The following is a 24,331-nucleotide window of genomic DNA, read 5'->3' on the forward strand; positions in this document are numbered from 1 at the left end:
GTTCCTGACTTCTGTCTCTTTTTAAGTAAAGAAATGACAGTGCCCTTCTTACTGAAAACAGTGTGCTGCAGGAATGAGAGAATGAGAAAAGCCTGCTTAATCATTAACACAGGAACACTGATTACTGTGGGGTGGTGTGGTTGAACAGAGAGGACTTCGGTGGGTTTTCCCACTGATGCAAATTGTGAAATCGTGCTAGTAACATTGCCCTCTTACAGCTTTCAGCAGTCATGCTGGAGCTTGTAGTGCTGTTTGTGACAGTAGCTGGAACTATGTTTGTACAAAGGCAACCACAGGCTTACGAAATGAACTTCCTTAGAGTCAAAACTGTATTTCATTTGCCCTGGTCAAATTCTTCTGACGGTTTTTGAATACCATTACTGAGCTTCATTCTTTATAATAAAAAAATCAGGTACTTCCCGTATCAAACTCACTTGAGCCGGTAGTTCTTCAAGGGAAAGGGAGCAGAAGATTGCTCCCTGTCACTGCAAGTGACTTGTATGTACAGGTTACTTGCCTGAAAGTAAAGCTTTTTTCTATGCTGAGTTTTTGTTGTATTAATTTTGTGCTAGGTGTGCATGGGCTTTTGTTTTCTGGCTTTGTTTTTCAACTGTATGAGATGATAGTGGGAGGGTGGTTGTTGCTTTTGATTCCTTCTTACAGTCTAGAGAAAAACAAGGTGCATTTGCTGATGTGTTACGCATGTGGGGCTTTTTGGCTTCATACTGTGTAATTGTGCAACCCTAATGTTGTTCTTCCTGTGGTGAGTTGACTTTCCTGAAGACGGTATCACTAATTACTTTTTCTTCTGATGAGTTTTCTCTTCAGAAACTGATGATAAAAAATCTATGCTTTGTCTTGATTTTTCTCTCGGCTTTGATCCTGCTGGAGGGGTGGGTGCTGTCACGATCATTTCTCTGCCTGCTGGGCCCTGCATATCCTGAGCTAGCAGTGGCTTTTGACTGAACATTTAGGATGTGACACTTGGTGCTGCCTCTGCTGAGACTCACAAGTTGCGTGAGGAGAGTTTAGACTCTTCCTCTGGGAATGTTTTGTGAAGCTCCTGTCTTGAGGCAAAAGTTGTGCCCTCACTGGCTTTCAGCCTCAGAGTACGGATGCAGGTGTGGCTCTGGCAGAAAGCATTCAAAGCTGCCTGTGGCACTGTAGCTGTTTTAGGAGCAGGACCTGGTGCTTGCTCTTCTTGGTGTTTATTACTGTCTTGAGGTAGAAACTTGAATGAGGTAGAAACTTGAATAAGGTCATTTCTTGTTGAACCATTGTGTATCAGAGCTTGAACTGAAGAGAACGCTAAAAGGTGGATGAGCACCAGCTTTGTGGTAGGATGGTTTCTGCAGCAAACTGTGGAAATGTTGCTGCAGAATAGAACAGGGCAGGGAGTGGCCAAGTGAGAATGGAGTTTATATCAGGTCAAGAAACGAAAAAATATTCCTGCACAATTTTACACAAATTCTATTCACTGAAGAATTGGGATGTTTAGACCTCTATGAGGGTAAAAGCATGGCAAGTACTTTAGAAAGTTTTTGGAAATAAGATGAGTGGGATGTTAATGTACCTGTGTGCAACAGGTACAGAAAGGATACTGGACAACTCTATACTTAAAGCAACAACGGAAAAACCTTGTAGTCAAATCAAATTCCTTGCTGAGCAGCTTCATGTCTTACTATGGTATTCCTGTGGAGGGGATTCAGGGCTTCATTCAGCGAGTGGGAGTTCCTGTGTTACTGCTCACTGACAGTCTTGGTGCCAGACACTGCCCTGCACAGGGTGGTGTGTACCTTGGTGTGAAACATGGCAGTAGCAGGAAACTTGACTAAACTACAGAGCAGTACAGCTAGATACAATACATGCCATCTTTGAACCTTTGTGATTCACCGTGGGCTTGTCTGGAGTAGGCTTGACACCTTCCCCAGCAGTTGTAAATCAAATGTGGATATTTTGGAGCTACAGGGTTTATTTGTGTGTAAGTAACAGTTTTGCAGACAAATGCCAGCAATGCACTATATCATAAATAAAAAAAGAGGTGATTTCAAGCCACCACGGTCTTCAGTGTCCTCAACACAGGTGATTGAACTAGTTTTCAGCTTATGGGATCAGTAGTGAACCTGTAGATTTCCTAAGGGATGGACAAAATAACTAGTCATTCAGCTACTGTGAGATTTGGGACTGATAATCTCTGTGTGGTGTGGCTTTCAAGGACAGAGGATTTATTTGCCAAACATAGTGCAGGCTGTACCTGCATTGCATCATCACATGCAGCTGAATATTAAGTGCTACTGGTTGAGTCCGTTTTAAGTGGGAAAATCAGTGAAGTATCTGTTTCCACACTGCCTGTTTCAGTGCTGGAAAGCTTGATGTCTATTTTCCTTCTTCACAAACACATCTTGTAGTAATGCTTATGTGTTTACTTCCAGGGAAGGGTCTTAATGCTGCTCCAGTGTTTTCTATGAACTTGCCATCTTCATTCCAAGTTGTTTCCAACTTTGGTATGGCCCTTTCCCATTGAATCAGTATTAGCTTTTGAACACTCATCTTGGATGAACCAGCATCTCTGGAAGAAAGACACTCTAATCCAAGGCAAGGCTTGAAAATAAAATGTCTTTTTGGCAATAAGAGGATTTTTTTACTTTTGCTGGATGGAAAACTGAAAGTGCTGTGCAGATGATCTGTATGGTCATGGTACTGTCAAGCCAGAAAGGAAGATTTAGTCTTGGTGGTTCAAACACTTTACAAATCTTCCTTTTAGAAATTTGGGTCTGAAAACACTAAATTGATCTCTAGTATGTGCTTCGAGATCTGCCTTGTAAAATGCTGTATCATTCTCTCTACAATGTCACTTTGGGACCCAACAGAAAAGTTGTATAGTTTCTAATGAGAGCTTTGGGCTGTTACTGCTGTGGGTTGAAAGCTTCCTGTCTGCCTTCCACAGAGAAGTCACAACAGGTTGTCTTCACCCACGGTGCTAGCTCCGGCATCACTGCAACACCACTGTTTATGTTCTGGAAGATGTCAGATGAAGGACTTCTTTTGTCCTAATGAGTCAGTAACTGTGGGATATGCCCAGCCCCTGCCCTGGAGGGATCTCTGCTGAGATAAGAGATTTTACAATTGCCCAGCAGGACTCCCTGGAAAGGCAACCACTTCTTTGGTCAGGGTGAGAAAAGACAGACCCACAATCCTTTAGGAGACCCTATGCAGATCCTTTGTAACCCATTGGTCTTCACCCATCCCCTGTATCCCTATAAAAGCTAAGGCCTCTGCCCCTGTCAGAGAGCGTCCCCATTGGTGTTTGTAGAAGCAGTGTTTGTAGGGCCTAGGTATGGTTTTATATTTTTTCCTGGGAACCACTTCGGGCCAGATGGTAGCTGGACACAGGCATAGCCTCTCCCCCAGGTAATCAGTTGGAAAGGCCCAGAGACCTGGTGTGATTCTGGGTCCTTCACCAGCAAGTAACACTGTGTTCTAGTTTATTTTCCACTCAGGCATTTACCTAACTGAAGAATGAAATTAATGACTTCCTTTTCTTCCACTTTCTTTGATGTTGCTGCAAAAGGGTTTTGGTGGTATGAAAAGGTAGGAGAAATTGCAATGGTGCTTCTCAGGATGCTTCCTCTAATGTAGTTCTACATTTCTATTCATAGCAGTTCAGTTTTGTCTCACAGATCTTATGTAAAGTGTCTTTCTCCTAAGTGTTCACAATCTTGACATCCCAACTCCCCATTTTATCAGATGTCAGCCTATCTTGGAGACGAGGCTCCTTACAATATGGATTTTTTGCAGAGGCCTAAAGGTAGACAAGTTGTTGTTGGGATCATATAGCGAGTATATGGCAATGATATGAAAAACAGAACCCAGATCCCAAGATTTTTATTGTAGTGCTTAGGCTATAAGATCATCCTTCCTGCTTTGCAGAGAAGGTCAAGAGAAAATTCCTAATTTCCCCATAACTCTTGCAAATGAGTGCTGTTTTGCTTCAGTAAGTAGGATTTATTTCTTCACTTCACTTAGTTAAGGGGCCACTGAAGACCAGGTTCCCTGTTACACTTTACCCTTAACAGAAGGCACCTTTCTGAATGGACTGTACTCACCCTGTGCAAAGCTTAATTTGTGTTCTTTCCTTCCCACATGGCAACCTGCCAGGATGGCTCTTAGGATCCATGCAGCTCTGTATTGCACGTGGCCTAATCATTGCAGAAGTAAGATTGTACTGGCCGACACCATGATTAATTCTTTAAGGTTGCCATAAAGTATTGCTGCAGCCTTGCCCAGGAGACAGTGTTATTCCAGAGCACTATTAGCAGGAGAGGCAATAAGTGTGTCTTTAACTGAATGGTGCCAGTGGGAATGGTATGTTAGGCAGGGCAGCTGCAAGCTCGGCCTGAAACATGACCACCCTTGAAACCCTATCTCTACCCCACTGACCTGTGCAGGCTGACTTCATACTGTGTTGGGAGACCACGTGGGTTGCGTCAATGCCTGAAATGTAACTGCATCCTGGCAGTGGGGCAGATCCTGCCTGTGTGACTGATAACGTGTTACTTGAAGCAGAGGAGGAATTGCATTTATGCATGTTTTGTGTAGCTGACCGTGGAGGACTGACCTCAAAGGCTTCCTCTTGTGCCTGTGTCCTGGGTTACCTGAGTGGGAAGTGTTGGCTGTCCTCTTTGGACTAAATGAAGGTCTGGGGCAGGTTCCAAATAGCTATTAAAAAACTGAAAATGTGAGATGATGTTTCTCAAGAGTGCTTCTCAACAGAGCCTTTAATCCCTCAACTAGGATTTCCCCACAAAACATGTTTCCAAGTGTTACACACTCTCAAAGCTTTTGGCAGAATAGTCTTGTCTTCATGATAGATGAAACTGGGTGCCAGAGGCTTGTTTGCTCTCGTTTTATCCCTTGCATTCACAGTTCTCTGGCTGTGCAGATCTTTTCCTTGTGCCCCTTGATCTAAAACACCCCATGAGAGGGAGCTCCCTGGTGTAAGAGGGGGCTGTGATGCGCCTGGAAAGTATTAATTGAGAGCCTTCTCTTCTCTTCTCTTGCTAAGTCCCTGCCACAGCTACGAGCCACAGTGGGAATAGGGGGTAACCTTTTTCCTTTTTTATGCTGGGTGAAAGTCACTGTCTCGCAGGAGTGCAGGGCGGTGGAGAGCCCGATGTGTGACTGGAGCTCGCCACAATAAGCTGGTTGTTTTCCCTTCTCCTCTCCCCTCCTCGCACTGCGCTGGGCTTATCTGGCCGCCTAAGTTATGTTAAGTAGCGGGTGCATGCTTGCTCTCTGTTCTCGCTGCTTTTGCTCCTTGGATTTCAATTCCAAACATGGTTATCCATTTGGGGTCTCTCTCCGTTCCACTGCCAAGAGATACACATTCCACACTCAACACCAGCTCCCTCTGCTGCTCTCTCACGGTTGCTATTCCATTTGCCGGAGCGCAGGCGAGACAGAGTGCACGGAGATTTCTGTCCTGTGAGTTTTCCAGCTAATGGCCTCTACTCTTTTTTTGACTGAGCTCTTTTGGCCTCACGTTTGCCAGCTTCTTTTCTCACCATTGTGGCTAAGAAGGGGGCCAGCTGACAGTTTGTGAGTCACAAAGAGGAGAAGCGAACCCTTTTGGAATTTTTCGGGTGCAAAAACATTTGGCAGCGCTTTTTTAACATGTCGCTCTGAAGCAGTGCTGTGGGACCAGACAGTGCTGAGGAGGAAGAGAGGAAGAACGGCTATCCAGCAGCCCTGGTTTCAAACCTCTGCAGCACCCTTTGTGTATGACAATTCACTTTGAGCGCAGGACGGCTGGGGAGGGTGGGGATTGGGGAAGGATGAGCGCAAACAGCCCCTCTTGGGAGCAGGCTGTTCTCCGGCCTCCGGTGTGTGATGCCTGGAAGGAGATTATGGAGGAAGCAGCCTATCAGCTGGCCAGCTGCATTGTCCTCCTGGGTTACATGGGGGGAAGTGGCATCTTTGGGTCCCTCTATATCTTCGGCCTCCTGGCCCCAGGCTACTTGTGCTATGCTCTGTGGGGCTGGCTGAGCGCTTGTGGGCTGGATATCTTCATCTGGAACATGCTGCTGGTCCTCGCCTGCTTGCTTCAGCTGGCTCACCTGGCTTACCGGCTCCGCAGAAACACCATCCCGGAAGAGTTTGACCTCCTCTATAAGACCATGTACCTGCCCTTGCAGGTGCCCCTGGAAGTCTACAAAGAAATCGTGAAGTGCTGTGAAGAGCAGGTCCAGTCGCTAGTCAGAGACCAGAATTATGCGGTGGAGGGCAAGACGTCCATTGACCGCCTCTCATTGCTGCTGTCTGGCAGGTAAAGGCTCCCCTCTTTCTGAACAAAGTCTGACAGCAAAGTGCTGTGGCTTACTGTTATATTTTCACCCTCTGTAGGGTGAGGATTGTGTCCTTCCCCTGAAGAGGATCTGAGATATGCATCAGTTTGTTGGGGAAGGGGGAAATTTGCTTTTTGGGGGGTTAGTTTTCTTCTGTTTTTCTAACTTAAGACAATTGCAGGGAATGGTTTGCAGACTCAAGCTATGGGCAATGAAGTAGCCAGCTCAGCCTTACCTGTGATACTTTTGATGAATCCTTACCCCTTTCTCTGTCATTTTGAAGTGATCTTATTTATGATGGGAGCAGACTGGCTGTGAGAAAGTGTTTCTCAAGGCAGGAGGGCAGTGTCTGGACCTGTGGTCTCTGTGGGTACCAGGCACACCTCTGTGATGTGAAGAGCTGTGTGCTGAGTGTGCTGAGGCCTCAGTTCACCTGCTCTCCCTGGCCAGCAGTGTTCAGGGAGAGGTTCCTGTTCCCAACATCCCAGCCCTCAGGGCTTTGACATTTTTCACTTTGAGCATCATTTCATCAAAAGAGAAAGTATTCTCCTGTGGTGGATCCTGCCTAATCCGGTGTCTTTCTTTCCCTGTGCTGTCAAGCATTTGTGATACTCCTTCCTCTGGACCACCAAGGAGAGCCTCAGGGACCTCTAGACAGTCTCACTGGAGATTTGATTGAATGAACTGTGCTGATCAAGTACTGGCATTTATTCACCTGAGATCCTGTGGCATGCCTGTAGCAGGATATCTACTTAATGATTTGCAAAATCCAGATGCATACAAATAGCAATAGTGTTGGCTTCCAGGCTGCTGCCAGGAACTTGGCACTAATGTTATGTAAGAATGGGAAAGGAAGAAGATCTCTAAATAGGAGCAGTGCTGAGCTGCAGGAGGTGTGTCTCACAAGGATTTTCCTTTGGGAATACAAAGCATCACTTGGGGCCATGTTTTACTGCAGTGGCCAATCCTCTCTGGTGAGGGAGTGTGCAATGAAGAATGGCTGACCTTCCTTTTTTTTGATGTTGGTCCCTTTTCTAAGATGTGTTAAGAGCAGGATGTTGAATGGCAAAGCACTGGAAGGTAATTTGGTATGTGCATTTCCATTAGTGCTTGCCCTTACCAAACATCTCTGCTGAGCAGTTGGCTCTGAAGTTTACTGTATCTGCAAATAATATTGATGGGGAAGAGTCTGTGCTGTCTTAACCTGCACTGGATAATGTGATGCTGCTCTGTGGACATGGAAGTGCTGCAACAGACAGTAAGGTGGTGATGGTGGGTGGTTGTTGGGCTCTCTTTTGCAGTGGGAACTATGCATCTTGGCTGGTACAAGATGCTCCATGGAGATGGGAGTGGATTTACATTTCCTGGTACCCACTGTATTGCCTTGTGAGGTCTTTGCTGACCCAGCACAGCATTGCTACTATTATGGTGCTCTCTCTTTAACGGAACAAGTGGGTTCTTGGAAATGCAGAATATGCCTGGATCAGGAAATGTGCCTTGCAATCCCTGACCCTTCCAGGCAGCACTGCCAGCTGATTAGAAGCCAAAGGTAAACTGAGTCTTCTAACTCCTGAAGGCAAGAAATGCCTTTGTGGATTGCACAACAGGGGTACAGGGTGATGGGAAAGCAAGAGGCCCCAAGTCTGGTGATGCAGAGCTATGAATAGAACTCCAGAGCACCCTGCCATTGTCTTTGCTCCAGGCCTGTGCAGGTCCTTCCCTATTCCCACAGCAGAGCTGAGTGCATGTTTGACCTTGACACTGGCAGGCAATTGTAGCAAAAGTAGGCGAAAGGGATACTTAGAAGGCCAAGAGAAAGTGAGCAGTAATGTGCAGCAAACTATGAGCTCACAGGGTGGTCTGTCAGGAACCATGGGCAGCATGATTTTGGGGGATTCTGAGTGTAATGACTTCCCAATACCGAGACAGGGGATGCCTCTGTGCAGTCCTGGGGATGGTAGGAAGACACAAGCACGAAGAGACACAGGCTGGCTTAGAAGTACCTAGAAAGCAGCAGCAGTCCTGTGGGCTGAGAAGTCCTGGGTTAGGACCAAACATTGCACCTGTGAGGGCTGTCTTTGTAGCAAGAAACAGAAAACAGATGAAATATGGGGAAGTGGCAGCAAATAGTTTCCCACAGAGAAAGGAGGGATAGCCTCATCACTAAAGCACCTGCAGCTGTCCCAAGAGCGTACAAGACGTGTGTGAGACAAGTATTTCTTTCCTCCCTGGTGGGACACACTGTGTGAGCCATCAGGTTTGTGTGACACCTGTTTTGTGGCCTAAGCCTGTGTGCCTCACCTGTCCCCTGCAGGATCCGAGTGTGCCAGGATGGACAATTCCTTCACTACGTCTTTCCATACCAGTTTCTGGACTCTCCAGAATGGGAGTCACTGCGACCCTCTGAAGAAGGAACTTTCCAGGTAACCCCAGCTCAGCTTCACTCCTTGCTGCTTTGCTGCATGTCTGAGAAGGGGATGGAGGGGCCTCATTACGCCATTCAAAGCTGACCAGGAATACTTTCCTCCCCTTCCTGGTGGTTTAGCCAGCACAGAGTTGTGTGGTCAGCTGTTTTACCTTTTTTGCACCTTGTTCTGAAGACCTCAGGGCATGCTCCTACTATCTGCTGATAGCAAGGAGGGTGGAGAATGGTGCTCCTTCCACTTTATCAGGGAATGGAGGTGTCAAATTGCTGGCTCTCTTCCATTATGGTGTTCCCTAGTACGTATACTGATGAGTTTGCCCTGCACGCTGCTAGCAGGGTGCATTGTGCTAGCATCAGGATGGCAGCCGTGGCAATATGCAGCAGTGATGTAAATCCATAAACATCCTGTTCCTCACAGAAGTTTCTGATGGTCATGTGTTTTGGGTGGAGAAGCAGAAAGGATGATTCACACCCCAATATGGTTCTTTCTGAGCAGAAAAATCCCCTGCTCAGAGGCCAGACCAATTCTCATTTGCAGTAACTGAAAGGATTTTGGCCTTGCTGTCAACACCCCACAGTGTTTCTTTGGCTTTCCTTCTGGAGAAGATTACTTAAGCCTACATTCCTCTGTCTTTAACTCACATCTCAGGATGGCCTGATACCTGTCAGGATGTCAATCTTGATTATGTCAATTAGGGCATATGAGAAGGGATTTTGCTAATCCCTTGGGAGCACCATGGTCGTGAGGGAATGATGCTTTTTCATGAGGGTAGCCCCAGGCAGACTTGGTTAAACTAGGGCAGCTCTCCAAATCTGCTTTCCTAGGCTCTGAATTTGGCTCATGTGTGAAAGGGTCAGGGTGATTGCTCCTGAAAACAGTGCCATTGCCAGTGGTTACGGCTGCAGGAGATAGCTGTGGCACAGGGCTACAGATGGTGAGCAGAAATAGGGATGTCGGACCAAGGTAATGAAGCAGAAAAGCTTGTGTATATACATATATGCGTGGCTATACTAGAGCTGGTGGTATCTCATGTTTTGCACAGGTCTTCAGTCTGGCAGCAGACTGCTGCTAGCTCCTGGGCTGTATTTGCCCAAGAATCCAGCAGGGAGAGTGATGGCTGCCCAGTGCTCCAGGCAGGGAAATGGCTGACTGCAGTGGCTGACAGCAGGCACGCAACCTGTAAAGACATTCACAGCATTTTCAGAGCTAATTTCCGTGGAACTGAATGTTCCCAGACCTCCTGAGGGTCTTTATCTGTGGTGTTGGAGACAGCTTGGGAGCAGGCTGGTGCCGGGCTGCACTAGCCCTGCCAGCACCATGCTCTTGGCACCTTTCCTGCTCTGCAAGACAGGGCTGGTCAGTGAGGTCAGCTGTGCCTGGCACCAGAATGGGGAGGTAGAGCCCTAGGTAGGGAGGGCCACGTGCTGGAAATGCCTAAATGCCACATCTGCTTACTGAGGAGCATGAAGAAGTAGCAGCTGTGTGAGACCAGCAGTCATCAGGTGTGACTTGAGCAGTCCATGTACCTGGAAGGACCTTACTCTTGATGCCCATGCTTAATTGTCATGATGTGCTGCTTTTGGCAGCTGTTTAACCCACTAGTCCTCATCTGAGCAGTTAATAAAACTCTCTCCCTTATCTCAACCTTATTCCTAGCAATGCAATAATTTGGTTTAAAAAGTGCATGTTGAACTCTGGGTCTTTGCTGGAGGAGGGCATGGAAGGTTTTCTTGCCCAAGGTTTTGCTTTCCCCATGGCTCTCTGGATTGAACAGTTTCAATTCTGAGCCCGCTGAAAAATGGCAGAAGCATGACTTGGTCTACAAGAATAGCTGGTTTCCTTGAGCTTTCTGCTTTGGGTGTCTGCTTCCCACAGGACTGCTGGATCGCAGTGCCTGAAGGAGTTTGGTTTCAGGGCTGGCACTTTCCCCCAGAAGGCTGAATTACAGGCTCCTGCTGATGCTGGAGCACTTGTGCCAGGAGGGATTAATGAGTGAAATCTGTCTTGCTGTCCTGGTTAGGTGGCAGGTTTGCTTACTGCATCTCAATCCCTCAAAAGAAGGGATCACTTTTGATCACTGTGTCAGAAGTTGGTTCGGAAAATGAGTTTCCGTTCACTTCAATTTCCTCGTGACCCTTCTTTTTGCTTGCCTGGCCTGGGAAAGTTCTCAGGTTTTATCTCCTATATTTCTTTCATCAGACAGCTGTTTGCAGGGCAATGGCATTAAATATCAAACCCAAGGACACACACATGCGGCCAAGCCATGTTCAGCTTCCCAGTGGCCCTCTGCCATGGTGGCTGACCAAGGAGACCCCTGGGTATAGAGTGAAAGGGAGCCCCTGGGATATTTTGGCTCTGGCACTTATTCGCATGCCAGTGTCTCCATTACACTCGGATGTTCTTCTTTGGCCCAGGGCAGTTTGACCCTTCCTGCATTTCTTGTCTTTATTGTTATTATTTATTATAATATACACTTACATACTATATAATGTTTTTTACTGGAACTAGTCTTGTCCTACAGCTAGGGGGAAAAAGTCTCTCTTTACATTGGCAAAACAAGAAACAATACGAAATGTTCTCTAAAATCAATCCAATAAACCGTCATGAGTTTTTTACATATACACGAACACAATAAAACCTCATTATTTCCTCTCTCACTGATCTGTGCTGCCATGTTCTTCAAGGCCATTCAGCCCTACAGAGTCCAGCAGAACTGCTGAGACAGGATGTCCCTCTGGCATAGGATGACCAGGCAAGACTTTCAGGTGGCCCTTCCAACACTCAGGGCCTTCTGGGGCTGTGCAACCCAGCAGCAGAATGGGTCAGCAGCCTCCCCCAGGGCTACTTGCTGGCAACTCAAACTGGCTGGGCATGCAGAAACATCCCCCTCTGTAGCATTTCTGTGGGGGGATAGGGGTGTCTGTGCTGCCCTGTTCATTTCAGCTACATCCCTCAGAGGTCAATAGGGAGCACTGTTTGAATGCAAGAGCGTGAAACGTAGCCATCCATGTGGCTGGGTTAAATGAGGATGTGGTACTAATTGCATAGGAAAATGGAGTCTTTGCGTCCTTAGGGAGAGGAAACAGCAGCGGGTAAGGATTTATCCAGTCGTTAACCAGGACAATCTGGCTCTCCAGCCCCACCATCTCCAAGGAGAATAGGCACCAAAGGGGCTGAGGGCCTTCCCTGGAGTGAAGCACATGGCTCCAAGGTGGGTGACCCCTGCCCAGGCAGTGGGACTGACTCCACTCACTCTCTGCCTCACAGGTCACGCTGACAGCCGAGACCGATTGCAGCTACATCACTTGGCCCAGGAAGAAGCTGTATCTCCTCCTGAGGAAGGACCGCTACATCGCCCGGCTCTTCTCCTCCCATCTGGGCTACGACATCTCGGAGAAGCTCTACTCCCTCAACGAGAAGCTCTTCGCCAAGTTTGGCCTTCGCTTCGACATCCGTTTGCCCAGCCTCTACCATGTCCTTGGGCCAGCCTCCTCTGAGGGGGAGTCGGAGGACTGTGAGGAGCTGCTGCCTGCCTCTGGCCCAGGCCAGCGTCTCTGAGCCGCAGCCGCCACCGCTGCCACTGCCGGCTTCACGCCCCCGGGCGTCCCGGCCTGACAGTGACCTGCTGGGTGAGGACTCCACCAGTCTTGTCTTGGAAGATTTTGCTGAGTTGCCGGGGTCTTTTATGGACTATGTGAGCGAAGGGGAGTATATGAAGTGAGGGCACTCCTGGCACGGGCACACCTCACCCTGTGTGGGACCCTTGTGTAAGTACCCACTTGCAGAGCAAGTCTTTCCCGTGATGCATCTGCCTGGACAGAGCAGTGGCTGCCATTTGCCATGGGTTTGCACCTCTGCAATGTTTTTTTGGCCTGCTGCCCTAAGGAATCCTAGAAGGTGGGCTCAAGCCATGTGATTTTCTTAAGGAAATGCAGGAGGGCAGAGACTTGGCTCCAGGCACCAGTTGTACTGTGGGGTAGAAGGGCCAGTAACCTGACCATAGAAAGCTCTTCCCTGCCCAGTTCTCTCCCCATCCCTCAGGAGAGGCAGAAAAACTGAAATGGTGTCTAGGCTGGCAGGTGGTACACGAATGGTCACAGAGACCATGAGGTAGAGCTATGCCAGGAGATACTCCAGTACTGAGCTGAGCAAGAGCTCTGCAGGTGAGAGAGCCCACATCCCAGGAGATGCCAACAGGACTAGAAACAGCTCCAGGGTTTATAGCCGATTGGTAGCCAGGAGTTGCTATCAACCCTGCAAGTGCTCAGTCTGGACAGGGGGAGAAAGCTCAGAGTCCTTCCTCTCCCTGCCCATTGCAGCTCATCCCAGCATTTGATCTGTTCTCCTTGTTTCTGCTGAGATCCCTCTCTGCCAGATCAGTAAGGTAGTGAAAAGTCTGCCCTGGGTGGTATAGGTCTTGCCTCCAGTCACTCTGGGTGGACTGACAGGCTAAACATTGTTTTAAGATGCCCCAAACTCTGCTTTCCAATGAGTGGGAATTAGTTGCTCTCTTCCAAAATGCCAGCTCCTTAGTCCGCATTCCTGTACCTGGTGGCTGTTGGGGCAGAGGAACAATGCAGGCAAGCAGAAATAGATGGGAGAGTGGCTCGTGCTTGAAATTCAAATCCAAGTGGCCAAGAGAGAAATTCCACCCTGAGCTACTTTTAGCTAGCCACTGCATGCCAGCTGCTACACACCAGCTGCAGACCCCAAAATGTGCATTCCTGCTGCCGCCTCACAATAATCCAGCTGCCAGGCACCAAGTTTGGGACTAGGCTTTCTGTTCTAGAAGTGACCCCTGCATGTGTTCCAGTTGGGTCCGCATGGCAGGGTGGAGGGTTGGGCTGCAGCTGGGGAGGCTGTCTTCCATCAGGCAGCCTTGAACACAGTGCAACATTGTGCCCTACTCTTCTCTGTGCCTGCTGGGGTCTACTTCTACCTGTGCTGTGGACTCAGTGGCAGGGAGCATTGGCTCCTGGCATGAGCCCTGACAAGTCTGCAGTTTTCTTCATATTTTCTGGGATATGAAGAACGTGCCCAGGGAAGGAACAAGCGTATTTGGTTTTGGCTGAATCAGATAAAGAGTCAGCAAGAGTTCTGATTAGGGTTTTGTTGTTGGGGTTGGTTGTTTGGTTTTGTATGGTTGGTTGTTGTTTTCTTTTTTAAGGAGGCACAGAGAGAAAAAAAAAAATCCACATTTGTTCTAGGGATATGAAGTCCCTGATTTTGCTGGTAGACTGCTGGAGATACGAATTTGCAGCTTTTTCAGTCCTTACTTGGAGAGGCAGGAACACTGAATCACTTATGAGAGAGCCATCCTCCTGGCTGTCAGGAGTGTCTGTGAACACACGCAATCACAAGTGAATGCAAGTAGTGTTGCAAACATGGTGAAGTCACTTTGCCTGAGCTTTGATTCCACTTTGCCTTCTCAGAAGGAGGATATCCATTCTCAGATCATTGGTAGAATTCTTCTCGTTGATCAAGCTCAATAAAACCAGAATTTCAAATGCAATTTTAAAAGGTAGGCGGCAAGGAACACTGTAGCTTTTTTTGAAAAATTTCCACCCATTTTTGGCAGTGAGGCAATACTGTGAACATACACAGAAGAGGTGTGTGCATGTTGGGCAAAACTTTGCTACACAGCAGAAAGCTATTCTTTCTTTCACACAGTCCTGTGTGAGCTGGAAGCTTTTGTCTTTCTACATCTTGTGACTGAGACAGTATCAAGGACTGCTGATATTTGCAGCAGAGACCTGCAGTAAAAGCCCAGATGTTTAGAGGCTGTATTTGAGGTGGGAGAGGAGGATGATCTCCTTGTCTGTCAGTCTGGAGACAATAGCCAGTGTGGTATTTTAATTTTTAAGGTAATTAGACAAGGAATCCAAAACTTTAGTGTGTTCATAACGGTGGAATGAGCACTTCCCTGTTACCCTGCTCAGCACTTCTGTGTCCTAATCACATCACATCCCAGCACATCCCACATCACATTGCAGCACAACAGCAATTGTCACATCTGGATGATATTCCACAGCGACTTGGGTGTCTCGCCACAAATACTAATAATACAGAAAGGCTGCAGGTTTTCCCTCTGTCGAAACACTTGTCACAGCTCAGCAAATAATCCGAGTAGGTCTGCCATGGCTCAGGTAAAGCACTTTCATAACTTTTTCCTACCTCTGTAATAAACAGGGAAATTCCCTGCAGTGTCATTGTTCAAAGTAAATCCCTGAGGTCAGAGCTTCCCTGGGGCTTTCCCCTGGTCTGTGCTCTTATCTCCTTCCCCAGTAACTCCCAACATGGGTAATCACCTTGCATCTCTCTAAATTCCCCATGCTGAAGTGCTTCTGTGGGTCACGTTCCTTTTCCTCTTCTGTCACTACAACAGCCACCTTGCAACACTACAGTGCAGGAGGGCAGTTCCTGAATGCCCAAAGTGCTACAAAGGTCTTACACAAGAAAATATTAATGGGAGATGTTCCTTTTCTTCTTTGCCTCTGTTTCATGTTTCTTTTTAATCACATAGCAATAATCTCAGTGCTATCACATAATTTGGGAAGCCTTTCCCAAGGCCTCTGGTCAAATGCAGTGTGCTTTTGAGGATCATTGCCTGTCAGTGCTGAAAGACTGAAATTCTCTGAACTCAGGGTTCCGACAGGGAGATATATTGGCCTACTATTCATATCGTCTAGTTCCTTGAAAGCGTTTCTAGTCTGCTTATGAGTAAGATGGACTGTGATGTCCCACTGATGAGCACATTCTTTCTCTAAGGAGGATGCTGCCTGTTCAAAGGAGGCAGGTTCAAAGGTTCTGTTCAATACTTGCTTTAACAGTGTACTGCTGTATAGCTCAGTGCCCCAGAGGAAACTAAGATTTATTCCTTGCATGGAAATTTAAACAATCAAAAGCAACCTGCTTTCTCTCCTGTTCATATTGCATTTGTTCTAGTTTGTTGCTATCAAGTGCTTGCAGGATGTGTAGCTGTTGCTACCTGGTTTTTTACAGTCACATCTTGGGGCTGCCTTTCTATTTTGTGGGTGAGATGGGTGGATGGATGCTTGATGGTCTACAACTTGGTATCTAAGTTAGTAGTTAATGTTTTGTGCCTGCTTTGAGAGCAAAAGGAAAGGAGCTGTGGGCTTTGTTTCACCAATATCACAGAAGGCACTTTGGAGAGGTTTGGTTTTGCCATCTCAGAATGGGTGCACAACCCTGTTTCCTGATTTACCAGTTGAAGAATTACGTAGTTTTGCATATTCATTTAGGAGGGGAGGGGAGAAGAACAAGTAATGGTGGGCTCCATGAGGTTTGTGTCTTGGAAAAATTTGAAAGTACTGATAGTAACGGTGTGTCTCTGTCTCTCTCCCCCCCTCTCTCTTCCCCGGCCCCCTTTTCCTCCCTCCTCCACTGCTTTCCTTTTGCAGCCTCCGAAAACCATCTCCAGAGTTCTCACCCTCTCTGCAAAGAACGAGCCCCTCTGGCTCCCACTCAGACCCCCGAACTCTAGGGAACAACAGGCTGTTTTGATCCTGAAGCCCCTCCAAGGGAGCAGATGCTCACACAGGTTTTTGACCACAGAGACACTCTTTAGCATGTCTGCCAGCAGACATCTACACTCAGGAGCACATGAAGCACATGCTTAAGACTGCAGTGTGACACTCCAGCACCTCCCACCCCATGGTTGCTCACCAGAGCTGCCTTCCCCAGTGTGCTTCCACGGTTTGTTTTCTAGTCCTGCCTCTCTGAGGTGTGTCAGCAGCTCTGTCACCAAAGTGCACTGATACCTCTGCAAGCAATACCAGCCTGCTTGCAGAATCTGTGTTCCCTTTGATTCACTGATTCCCATTAAAGTCAGAGATTAAACTAACAGTGTTTGAGGATTTGAAGAGGGAGAGAACAGTGGGAGGGGGGAAGGATTTGAAAAGGGAGATCACTTGAGGTGATCACAAGGCACAGAGTGGACAGGGCAAGGGAAAATGGGCCACCTGACAGCTTTGATAAAGGGCTTGCAATGGAGTGTTTGATGATATGCATCTCACTGGGCATCTGGTCTAGTAAGACCAGAAATTACCTTTCCAGGAGTTAGGATTTCTCATTTATGACAAGCACAACTTCTCCAAGAAGCTGGTGAAAAAAGACTTCTGGTGAAAGGTTGTTTGTTTGCATTGATTCATTTGAAATAAGAAAAAGAAGGAATTGGGACTGGGAACAGGTGTAGTCAAGAACCCTTTTTTCTGTGTGCTCAAGGGGGAGTGACCTCAGGATGCACAAACATCGAATGAAGAAGGAGTGGATACAAAATATCTGTGAAGAGAGCAGCCATTGGTAGGAAGGACAATGCCTTAATGAAAATAGTGTGGAGATAGAAGGCCTCTTCCAAGTTCAGCTGCAACAGGATTTGTCTGATGAGCTTCCACAGCCACTTCCTCAGTCAGGGAATTGGAAGTACCTGTGGAGGAATTCTGTGTCCCGCAGAGCTTGGTGCAATCAAGTTGAGCAATGGGGGTAGGAGCCTCTCCAGGGCAGGTATTCAGGGAAAGAGCAAGGAGTGTCAGTCCCTCTGTCAGTACAGGGAAGTGTGTCCTTCAGTGCCTCTTGGGGGCACAGCCATTCTGCCTGTGGGACTGGCTTTGTGTCAGCCCTGGGTTGGTGGAGGCAGCCCCACCTGCCCTGCCCTGCTCTGCTCACACAGGGGCTGTGGCCCAGAGCCTGGTTTGGCCTGTTTTTCAAGTCTCAGCTGGGCAAATCCTGTGCCCTTGGGATCTGGCACTCTTACCGAGGGCCTCTGGAGTAATGAGTATGTGGGATCTGTGATGTACACAGCTCCTTGGATTACTCATCTTTTCTCCCACACCAGGGCAGGAGAATGGGGCTGCCCCAGGCATGGGAATCATCGTGCTGATGGTTGTCACCATGCTCTGTTGATGCATTGATACTTCAGCCTGACCCCACTGCCCTTCACAGCTCAGAAGTGTCTCCAGCAGATTGACACGAGAGCTGCTGTGGTCTCTCCTACAAAGGAACTGAAATGCGTAATGGAACTGGGTCCATCTGTCAAGGTGCTTTACACACCTGCCTGAAGCAGTGGACCAGGCTGGGCTGAATTATACACTGCTCTTCACAGGTGTCTGCTGAGCATATATTCCAGTCTTCAACAGGAAGCTCACGGGAAACTCTTCAATCATGGTGCCAACTAACATGGATCTCTATCAGGTTGTCAGAGTCCAGCTCTATCCCTCTCCTGAGTGTGTGTTGGAGATGGTGTTTGTTAGCTGTCCTTCCAAACAGTCACAAGACAGGGCCCAAAATCTTGGATGTGAACTGAAAGCAGGAGCTAATCCTGCTGTGACACTGTCTAGTGGAGGAGTGACAGCTCATGGCAAATGACTTGAGACTTCTTCATGGCAAAAATGCCATTAGCATGTCCCTCACTCCTGATCATGGAGTTCCTGTTGCATTTTTCTATAGCTCAGTGAAGTCAGTACAGGGAACCAGAGAAAATAGTCAACAGAAGCTGTGATTTGTATGCAGAAATGATGAAAGACTTGTCACCTCTTTAATTTGCACATGGTGTGGAAAAGGTGTGGGTGTGTTTTTTCTGTGGTCATGCATCTCGCTGTAATCTTTCACCAGTTATTTCCAGACATCAACTACTTTTTCAGGTCTGAAAGGCTGTGCTGAGTTCCTGGAACTAATTTGTGTTAGGTGGCCCTGTTGCTACAATGCTCCATTCTCCCACTACCTTGTATTCTGGGCAGATGGTCAAAGCAGTGCAAAATTGGATGTGAGAGCACTGTGCTGCTCCTGGTGTCAGCTTCACTTCATGTGAGCTTCAGAGAGAATGATGCACAGAAAGCATCTCATAGATGGGACTAGTGAGTTTCCCACTGGAGTCCTGGCTAAGAATGACTCCTTCCTGTGCCAAACTTGGGCCACACTGTTTCCCCTTGCTGAGGAAAAATAATACCTGTCACCTTTAATATGAAGATTTCAGGACAGTTTAATATAAAACACTAATGAATTATGCCAATACTCCCACTATGAAAAGCGGTATTATCTACTCCTTCTTTCATACAGATTGAACCTTGAGATTAAATGACTTGCCTGTCTCACTTTGAGAGCTGGGTACACAACTTGTGAGACAAAAGTTTCAATCCAGTCTTTTAACTGGAAGGTTTTGCTGTAACCAGTTAACCTTGTATTTGCCAATCTGCCACACACTTCTTTTCCTTGACATCTTGCCCCTAATGCAGGGAGTAAAAAACCCATCCAGTTTTATGGTCAATGTATCATCTGGTAGCAGAGAGCAGCAGTAGGTTTAGAACTCCATTCTGGTTTTGTGTATCCTGAAGGCAGAGCTAGGCACAAGCAGTAGGCAGGTCATAAGAGATGTCTGTTTTGCTGTGGAGGGTGAGGCTCCAGGGCAGACATGACATTATCCTGCTGTGGGAAGAGCACAGAGAAGTCAGGCTGGGCATTAGCAGATGGAAGTTGCTATCCTAACACAGAAGCAAGTCAGGTGCTGGACCTTGTGCTGCTTTGCCAGGGTATAGTGGATGGGGTGCTGTGCCCTGGCTGGGATGGACTGGCTGGAAGGGCGTGTATGGGCTTGTGTCCTTCACCCTTCCCTGACCCCTCCAAGCAGCACCATTGTTGCTCTGGGTGCTCCCAGCATAGTGACAGCAGCACAGTCGTGAGCTTGTGCAACTCTACAGCTTTCTATCTGTACCAAAGCCAAGTTCAGTGCTTCCAGGGGTGCAGGTTAGCACCTCTTTCAGGCAATGTGCCTTGCTGTCCCATTCATAAGTGATAAAAGCACATCAATCCCAACTTTGGAGTGCAAAACATGTTAGTAAGGAATAGTCCTTATACTCAAGGGAATACCTGGTATTTATGTAGGAGTGCCTTTTTTTTTTCCCCTTTCTGGGCCTACTGAATATATTTTTACTGCCTAGAGTTTCAGCCTCCTTACTGTCCACCAAAACAGAATTTGAACCTGCTTTGAAGTATCCAGTAGTTTGCTTCAGCCTTCTGCCAGCATTTCAGAAGCGATGTGGACAGTTTAATGTGTCAGTATAGACCCAGCTGTTTCGTCCTGCCTGCAAGAACTTGGATCTGCAAAACTCCTGGCAAGAATATTGTATTATGGAGAAGACCTTTCTCAGGATGAGAAGGACTTGGCTGCTTTTACTCCAGGAAAGGTAAATATGGCTGAAGGTCTATACCATGTCTGGCCTAGAAAATGCCAAAATGGTTGTCTAGCCTTAGTGCTTTATAAACCTTGCTGTATAAGACACAGAAATATATTACTGGTCTTCTGTTGTCTCATCCTGAAAAATGTTCACCTGTCATGTTTTAGATGGGGGCCCATTGTAGACAGGGGAAGATGGAGAGGGCAAGCAAGGATACAGGAATAAATTCTAGTTAGTACAAGCTTTTGCCATGGTTTGTGACTGAAGTATCTTCAAGGTGATGTGAGTTGCAGCTGTATTCCTTCCATGGCACCACACTTTCATCCTGGGGCAAGAATTTCAGAAAACTCCTAGAAAACTACCTTTGCAGCTTTTCTCTTTCACAAATACAAGATGAGTTACATGGGACACAGAGGTGATGGGAAAGACCTCTTTACATGTGTCCCTAAATAGGAAGAAGAATGCATTGCTTCAAGCCACAGGCTGCATCCACAGGCTCAGTGTATCCCTGTACAACATTTCTGTGGCTTACCTGCTGTTGAGAGGCAGCGGCGCTACACAGAGCTTGCCAACAATGGATGGCTCATCCTTGCTCCAAAAACGATTCTTGGGGATATACTTCAGGGTCACACTGTTTATCTGGCAGAGGGGAACTTGGTGAGCCAGCAGCTGTTTGCCTGTCTCCTGGTCCTTAGGTCTGCAAGGCGGGATGAGAGATGTGAGGGATGTGTTCCATGAACCTACAGATACAGTCCATGTGCATATCCATGGAAACACTGGAGGAACCTGCACTATTATTGTGAAGCCCTCACATAATAAAATGGAGTGAGAAGACTCATCTGTCAAAACTAGACATTGCATGAGCTGTCTCTCCATGTTTTACCTCTCTGTTCAGGAATATTTCTGTATAAATATCCTTCCTTCCATCACACAATTACAACCACTGTTCTAACTGTTGTGTATCAATTGAAACACTGCTCACCTTGCCACAGATGGTAGATAAGTCAATATCTATGAAATGGTGAATGGCATGGATGGGGACCAGTTGTTCACCATTTCTTCCAGTACCAGGGTTCATCAAAGAAGGCCAAGAGGTGGCAGGCTCAAAAAAATGCACACTGCACCATTCCTTTCAAGCTGTTAAAATCCTTGCTGTGGGATGTTGTGAATGCCAGAAAGTTTACATGGCTCTACAAGTCAGAGGAGGGGGACTGGACAAGTTTGTGGAATACAAAAGCTGGTAAGAATAAAGATCTCATCTTTGGTTCTGAAAGTCCCTGAGATGTAACTAGACACTGGGAAACTCTGTGGGGAAGTATTGCTACATGCTTACCCAGAGATTTTTTATACTCTTCTCTAGCTACTTGCTTTTGATCATGTTGAAGATGGGATGCTTGGATAGAGGGACCTTTGTCTGTCACTATGCTCTTACCCAGGCAATGTGAACTGAGAAATAACAGAGGTTTGGTAATGAGCCAACGACCAGAGCCCAGTCAGCTGTGTGCCACAGATGTGTCCTGCCCAGGCATTTTAAGTCCCTTCTGTGGAGTCCATTCAGTGGGCCTTACACTTGATGTACTTGGCACCTCCTAGAACACGGAGATCATTGATTTCCTTGTGCCCATGAAGAATGACATCTGTGCAGCTGATTTGGCACAATCCCAGAACCACCTGGGTGACTGTCTGATCAGAAACATGCTGGCAGGGAAAGGGGAGAGGTGACAAAAGGGTCAGGAAGAGTCTACAATTCTGCTAACCAAAGTAGCTCTCAGGTACAGGCTGACAGCAGCACTCACAGCAGCCAACCCACACCAGCACACCCAGTCCCTCTCTTACACTGCAGCAGTAGTTGCTGGGTTTTGTGTGTCTGTGTCTGGCTTGAAGCTGCTAAAAATAAGAGGCATGACAAAATTGTGGTTATAAAAGTGAATAATGGATAGCAAATGGAAGCCATCTCTCTATGGCATATTGTCCATGGACAGAGGAACACAATACAGTTAACCGTGTTGAAGAGAGCCACTTCTGGGACTGACACTTGGTCCAACCCTGCACAACCTCTGGATGGATGTAGGAGACTTGGCTGGCTTCAGAGGTTTGCTTTCTTGGATATGGAGGATGATGTCATGTGATGTGTAAGCACACAGCAGTGCAGCTGGGAAATATCCTGTGTAACAAACTCCTCACTCATCAGCCCCATGTCAGCTACTGACGGTTGGGGACATGTCTCCTGGAACACTCTGAGCAACATGTGGGGAGGAGTGAGATTGGAATGGGTATTTGGGAGAGGAGATGAGAAGGGCAATGTGGGGCAAGACACAACCATGTGAGTCCCTTGCTGAAGGTTTGAGACTAGCTGAGCACTCCCAAGTAAGTCCTTCCACACTTCTGGGAAACTGCAGGAGGATATACATATCAGATCATCTGAGATAACTCACTGATCGATCAGTGTCTGAGCTGTGATGTGAGGATCTATGTTTAGATGCCCATTTGATACTCTGAGCTTGACTGCACTGGAAGCCTGAGCTTTGCCTAGAGCAGGGAAATTTGCCCTTTGTTACCAGTGAGAATTAAAAGGAGTATCTTCAGTTTTATACTCTCAAATCTGTAGGTTTATTGCTGTGAGCAAATTTTTCAGTTTAGCCTTGTGCTTCTAAGAAAGGCATTTAAATGAAACACAGCTGCTGTTCCCCCCGCAGGGCATCTCTGGATAGGTTACCCTGCTCTAACTCCACTGTCTCATTAAAACCGGAGGGTACAGCAAAGCTTCGGGATTGCCTGCCTGGCTCACAACCCCGGGCAGCCTTTCCCTCCAGCGCTCACATGCCTTCTGCTGGACTTGCACCAGACCCTACGTCCGACAACTGCCGCTGGAAGTGGTGCACAGATCCTGGTCTGACCTCGGTATTCCTATTTCTTCCCTTCTGCATCTGTGGAAAAGGCAGGTTTGGCTTCCAAGCCAGGAGGAGTTGAGCAGACTGAGCTCCACCAGGCTGGAGTACAAACCCAAATTGTGGTGCCTGGCTGGAAATCTGTGACCAAGCATCTATGTCACTCTGGAGAGTACCCTAGAGTGTGGCTTCCCCTTCCCCATTTCTCACCCTTACCTCCTGCCCACAATTGAAGCAGCAACACCATCAGCTCTAGGTCACAATATTTTGGCTTAGCAGTAAGGACTCTGTGGGATCCAGCACTGGAAGCCCTCTGATCCCAGGAGAGCTGGCTGGGACTCTTTAGCAGGCAGCTTTCCTGCTTCCTGAGGCAGCCAGCAGCATGTGCTAGCTGCATTGTGGTTCCCAGTCCACAACAATGAGCAAGGAGTAGGAAGAAGTGAGGAAGAGTTCTAGGGAACTTGCTGGGGTGGGGAGATCCCCTTGTGGCAAGAGCTGTGGAAGCTGTGGAGTCTGATCCTTTAATTCAGACACAGTCTGAGTGGTGCTTTCAAGAGACATCTTTCTGTCTACACAGGGGATCTTGATCCCTTGCCCTTTGCTTTTCCCTGCAATGGGAGCATGAGAGCATTGATGCATTACTGCAGAAGCAGCAAGCTACTAACACATTTCTGACTATGCTGAGGTGCACTTGTCTCCTCATTGCAACTGCTGTCCTCTTGGGCATCAAGAGAAATGTCTAAGCCACCAAGTCTATCAGTCTGGAGCCTCTGGTGGATGGGGTCTTGCTGTAAGCCACCCCTGTCTGCCAGAGCAGGGCTAATAACTATCTGACAGTGATTGCAGTTTGGTGGCACCAGGCCCAGGCTATGGTGTGGAAAGGAAAGCAGCACAGCCACACAAAGTATGCAGATCTGGGGGTCCCAGGGTGTTCCTACTGCTTTGTGCACTCAGGGAAGATGTGGACCCAGTCAGGGTTACTGAGTAATGGTAGCACATGCCTGGTTCTTCAGGGCCTTTAAGGAAAATGTGGAGAGACTCAAGAAACAAGGCTGTGGTTCATCACTCAGGGAAATACACTGTTGTTTTGCCTTTCCTGGATTAGGATGAACAGGCCAGAAGCACGCACTGTCACTCACATGGTGATCTTTGCTGTGTCCTTGGTGCTGTTGCTGCTGAAACTGATCTCAATGCTGGTGACTCTGTTTCTTTTCTTCTGCAAGTGGAACTCAACCAGGCTGTGGTGGACTAAGCAAGAGGCAAAGAATGTGGGAGTGAGGACAGGTACTATCTGTAGGACTTACCCATGCCAAAAGAGGGGCTCTAGCACTCATTCCCTGGCCCCACCAGCAGAAAAGATTAGACAGACATAAGAAAGAATCAAGTCTCTGTGCTATGTGAGGCACAGGGGGCATGTCTGTATCGTCCAGTGTGAACAGACAGGCATTTTCAATCCCCTTTTCTTCAGTCCTGAAACCATGTGG

The 24,331-nt window shown here is 47.5% G+C and overlaps 2 protein-coding genes across 3 annotated transcripts in view; one reads left to right on the plus strand and one right to left on the minus strand.

Annotated features, from left to right (window-relative positions):
* The first annotated feature begins 5,391 nt into the window (after positions 1-5,391).
* Positions 5,392-16,372, plus strand: POPDC2 (popeye domain containing 2). The gene is given in 5 exon segments (XM_019283728.3): positions 5,392-6,325; positions 8,659-8,767; positions 12,038-12,294; positions 12,296-12,399; positions 16,192-16,372. Coding segments are annotated over 5 exon segments (1,098 nt in total). The 5' UTR covers positions 5,392-5,780; the 3' UTR covers positions 16,275-16,372.
* Positions 16,373-18,718: 2,346 nt separating this feature from the next.
* The window catches only part of PLA1A (phospholipase A1 member A), a 28,384-nt gene continuing 22,771 nt past the window's right edge, over positions 18,719-24,331 (minus strand). For both annotated transcript variants that reach the window (XM_019283758.3, XM_010395954.4), the window contains 3 exons: positions 23,987-24,095; positions 20,492-20,656; positions 18,719-19,210 (listed from right to left, as the gene is read on the minus strand). In XM_019283758.3, coding sequence (XP_019139303.2) covers positions 19,126-19,210; positions 20,492-20,656; positions 23,987-24,095 — 359 coding nt within the window. In that variant the 3' untranslated portion in view covers positions 18,719-19,125. The remainder of the gene's footprint in view (positions 19,211-20,491; positions 20,657-23,986; positions 24,096-24,331) is intronic.

The sequence above is a fragment of the Corvus cornix genome, chromosome 1 (assembly GCF_000738735.6).
Source record: "Corvus cornix cornix isolate S_Up_H32 chromosome 1, ASM73873v5, whole genome shotgun sequence".
Lineage (NCBI taxonomy): Eukaryota > Metazoa > Chordata > Aves > Passeriformes > Corvidae > Corvus > Corvus cornix.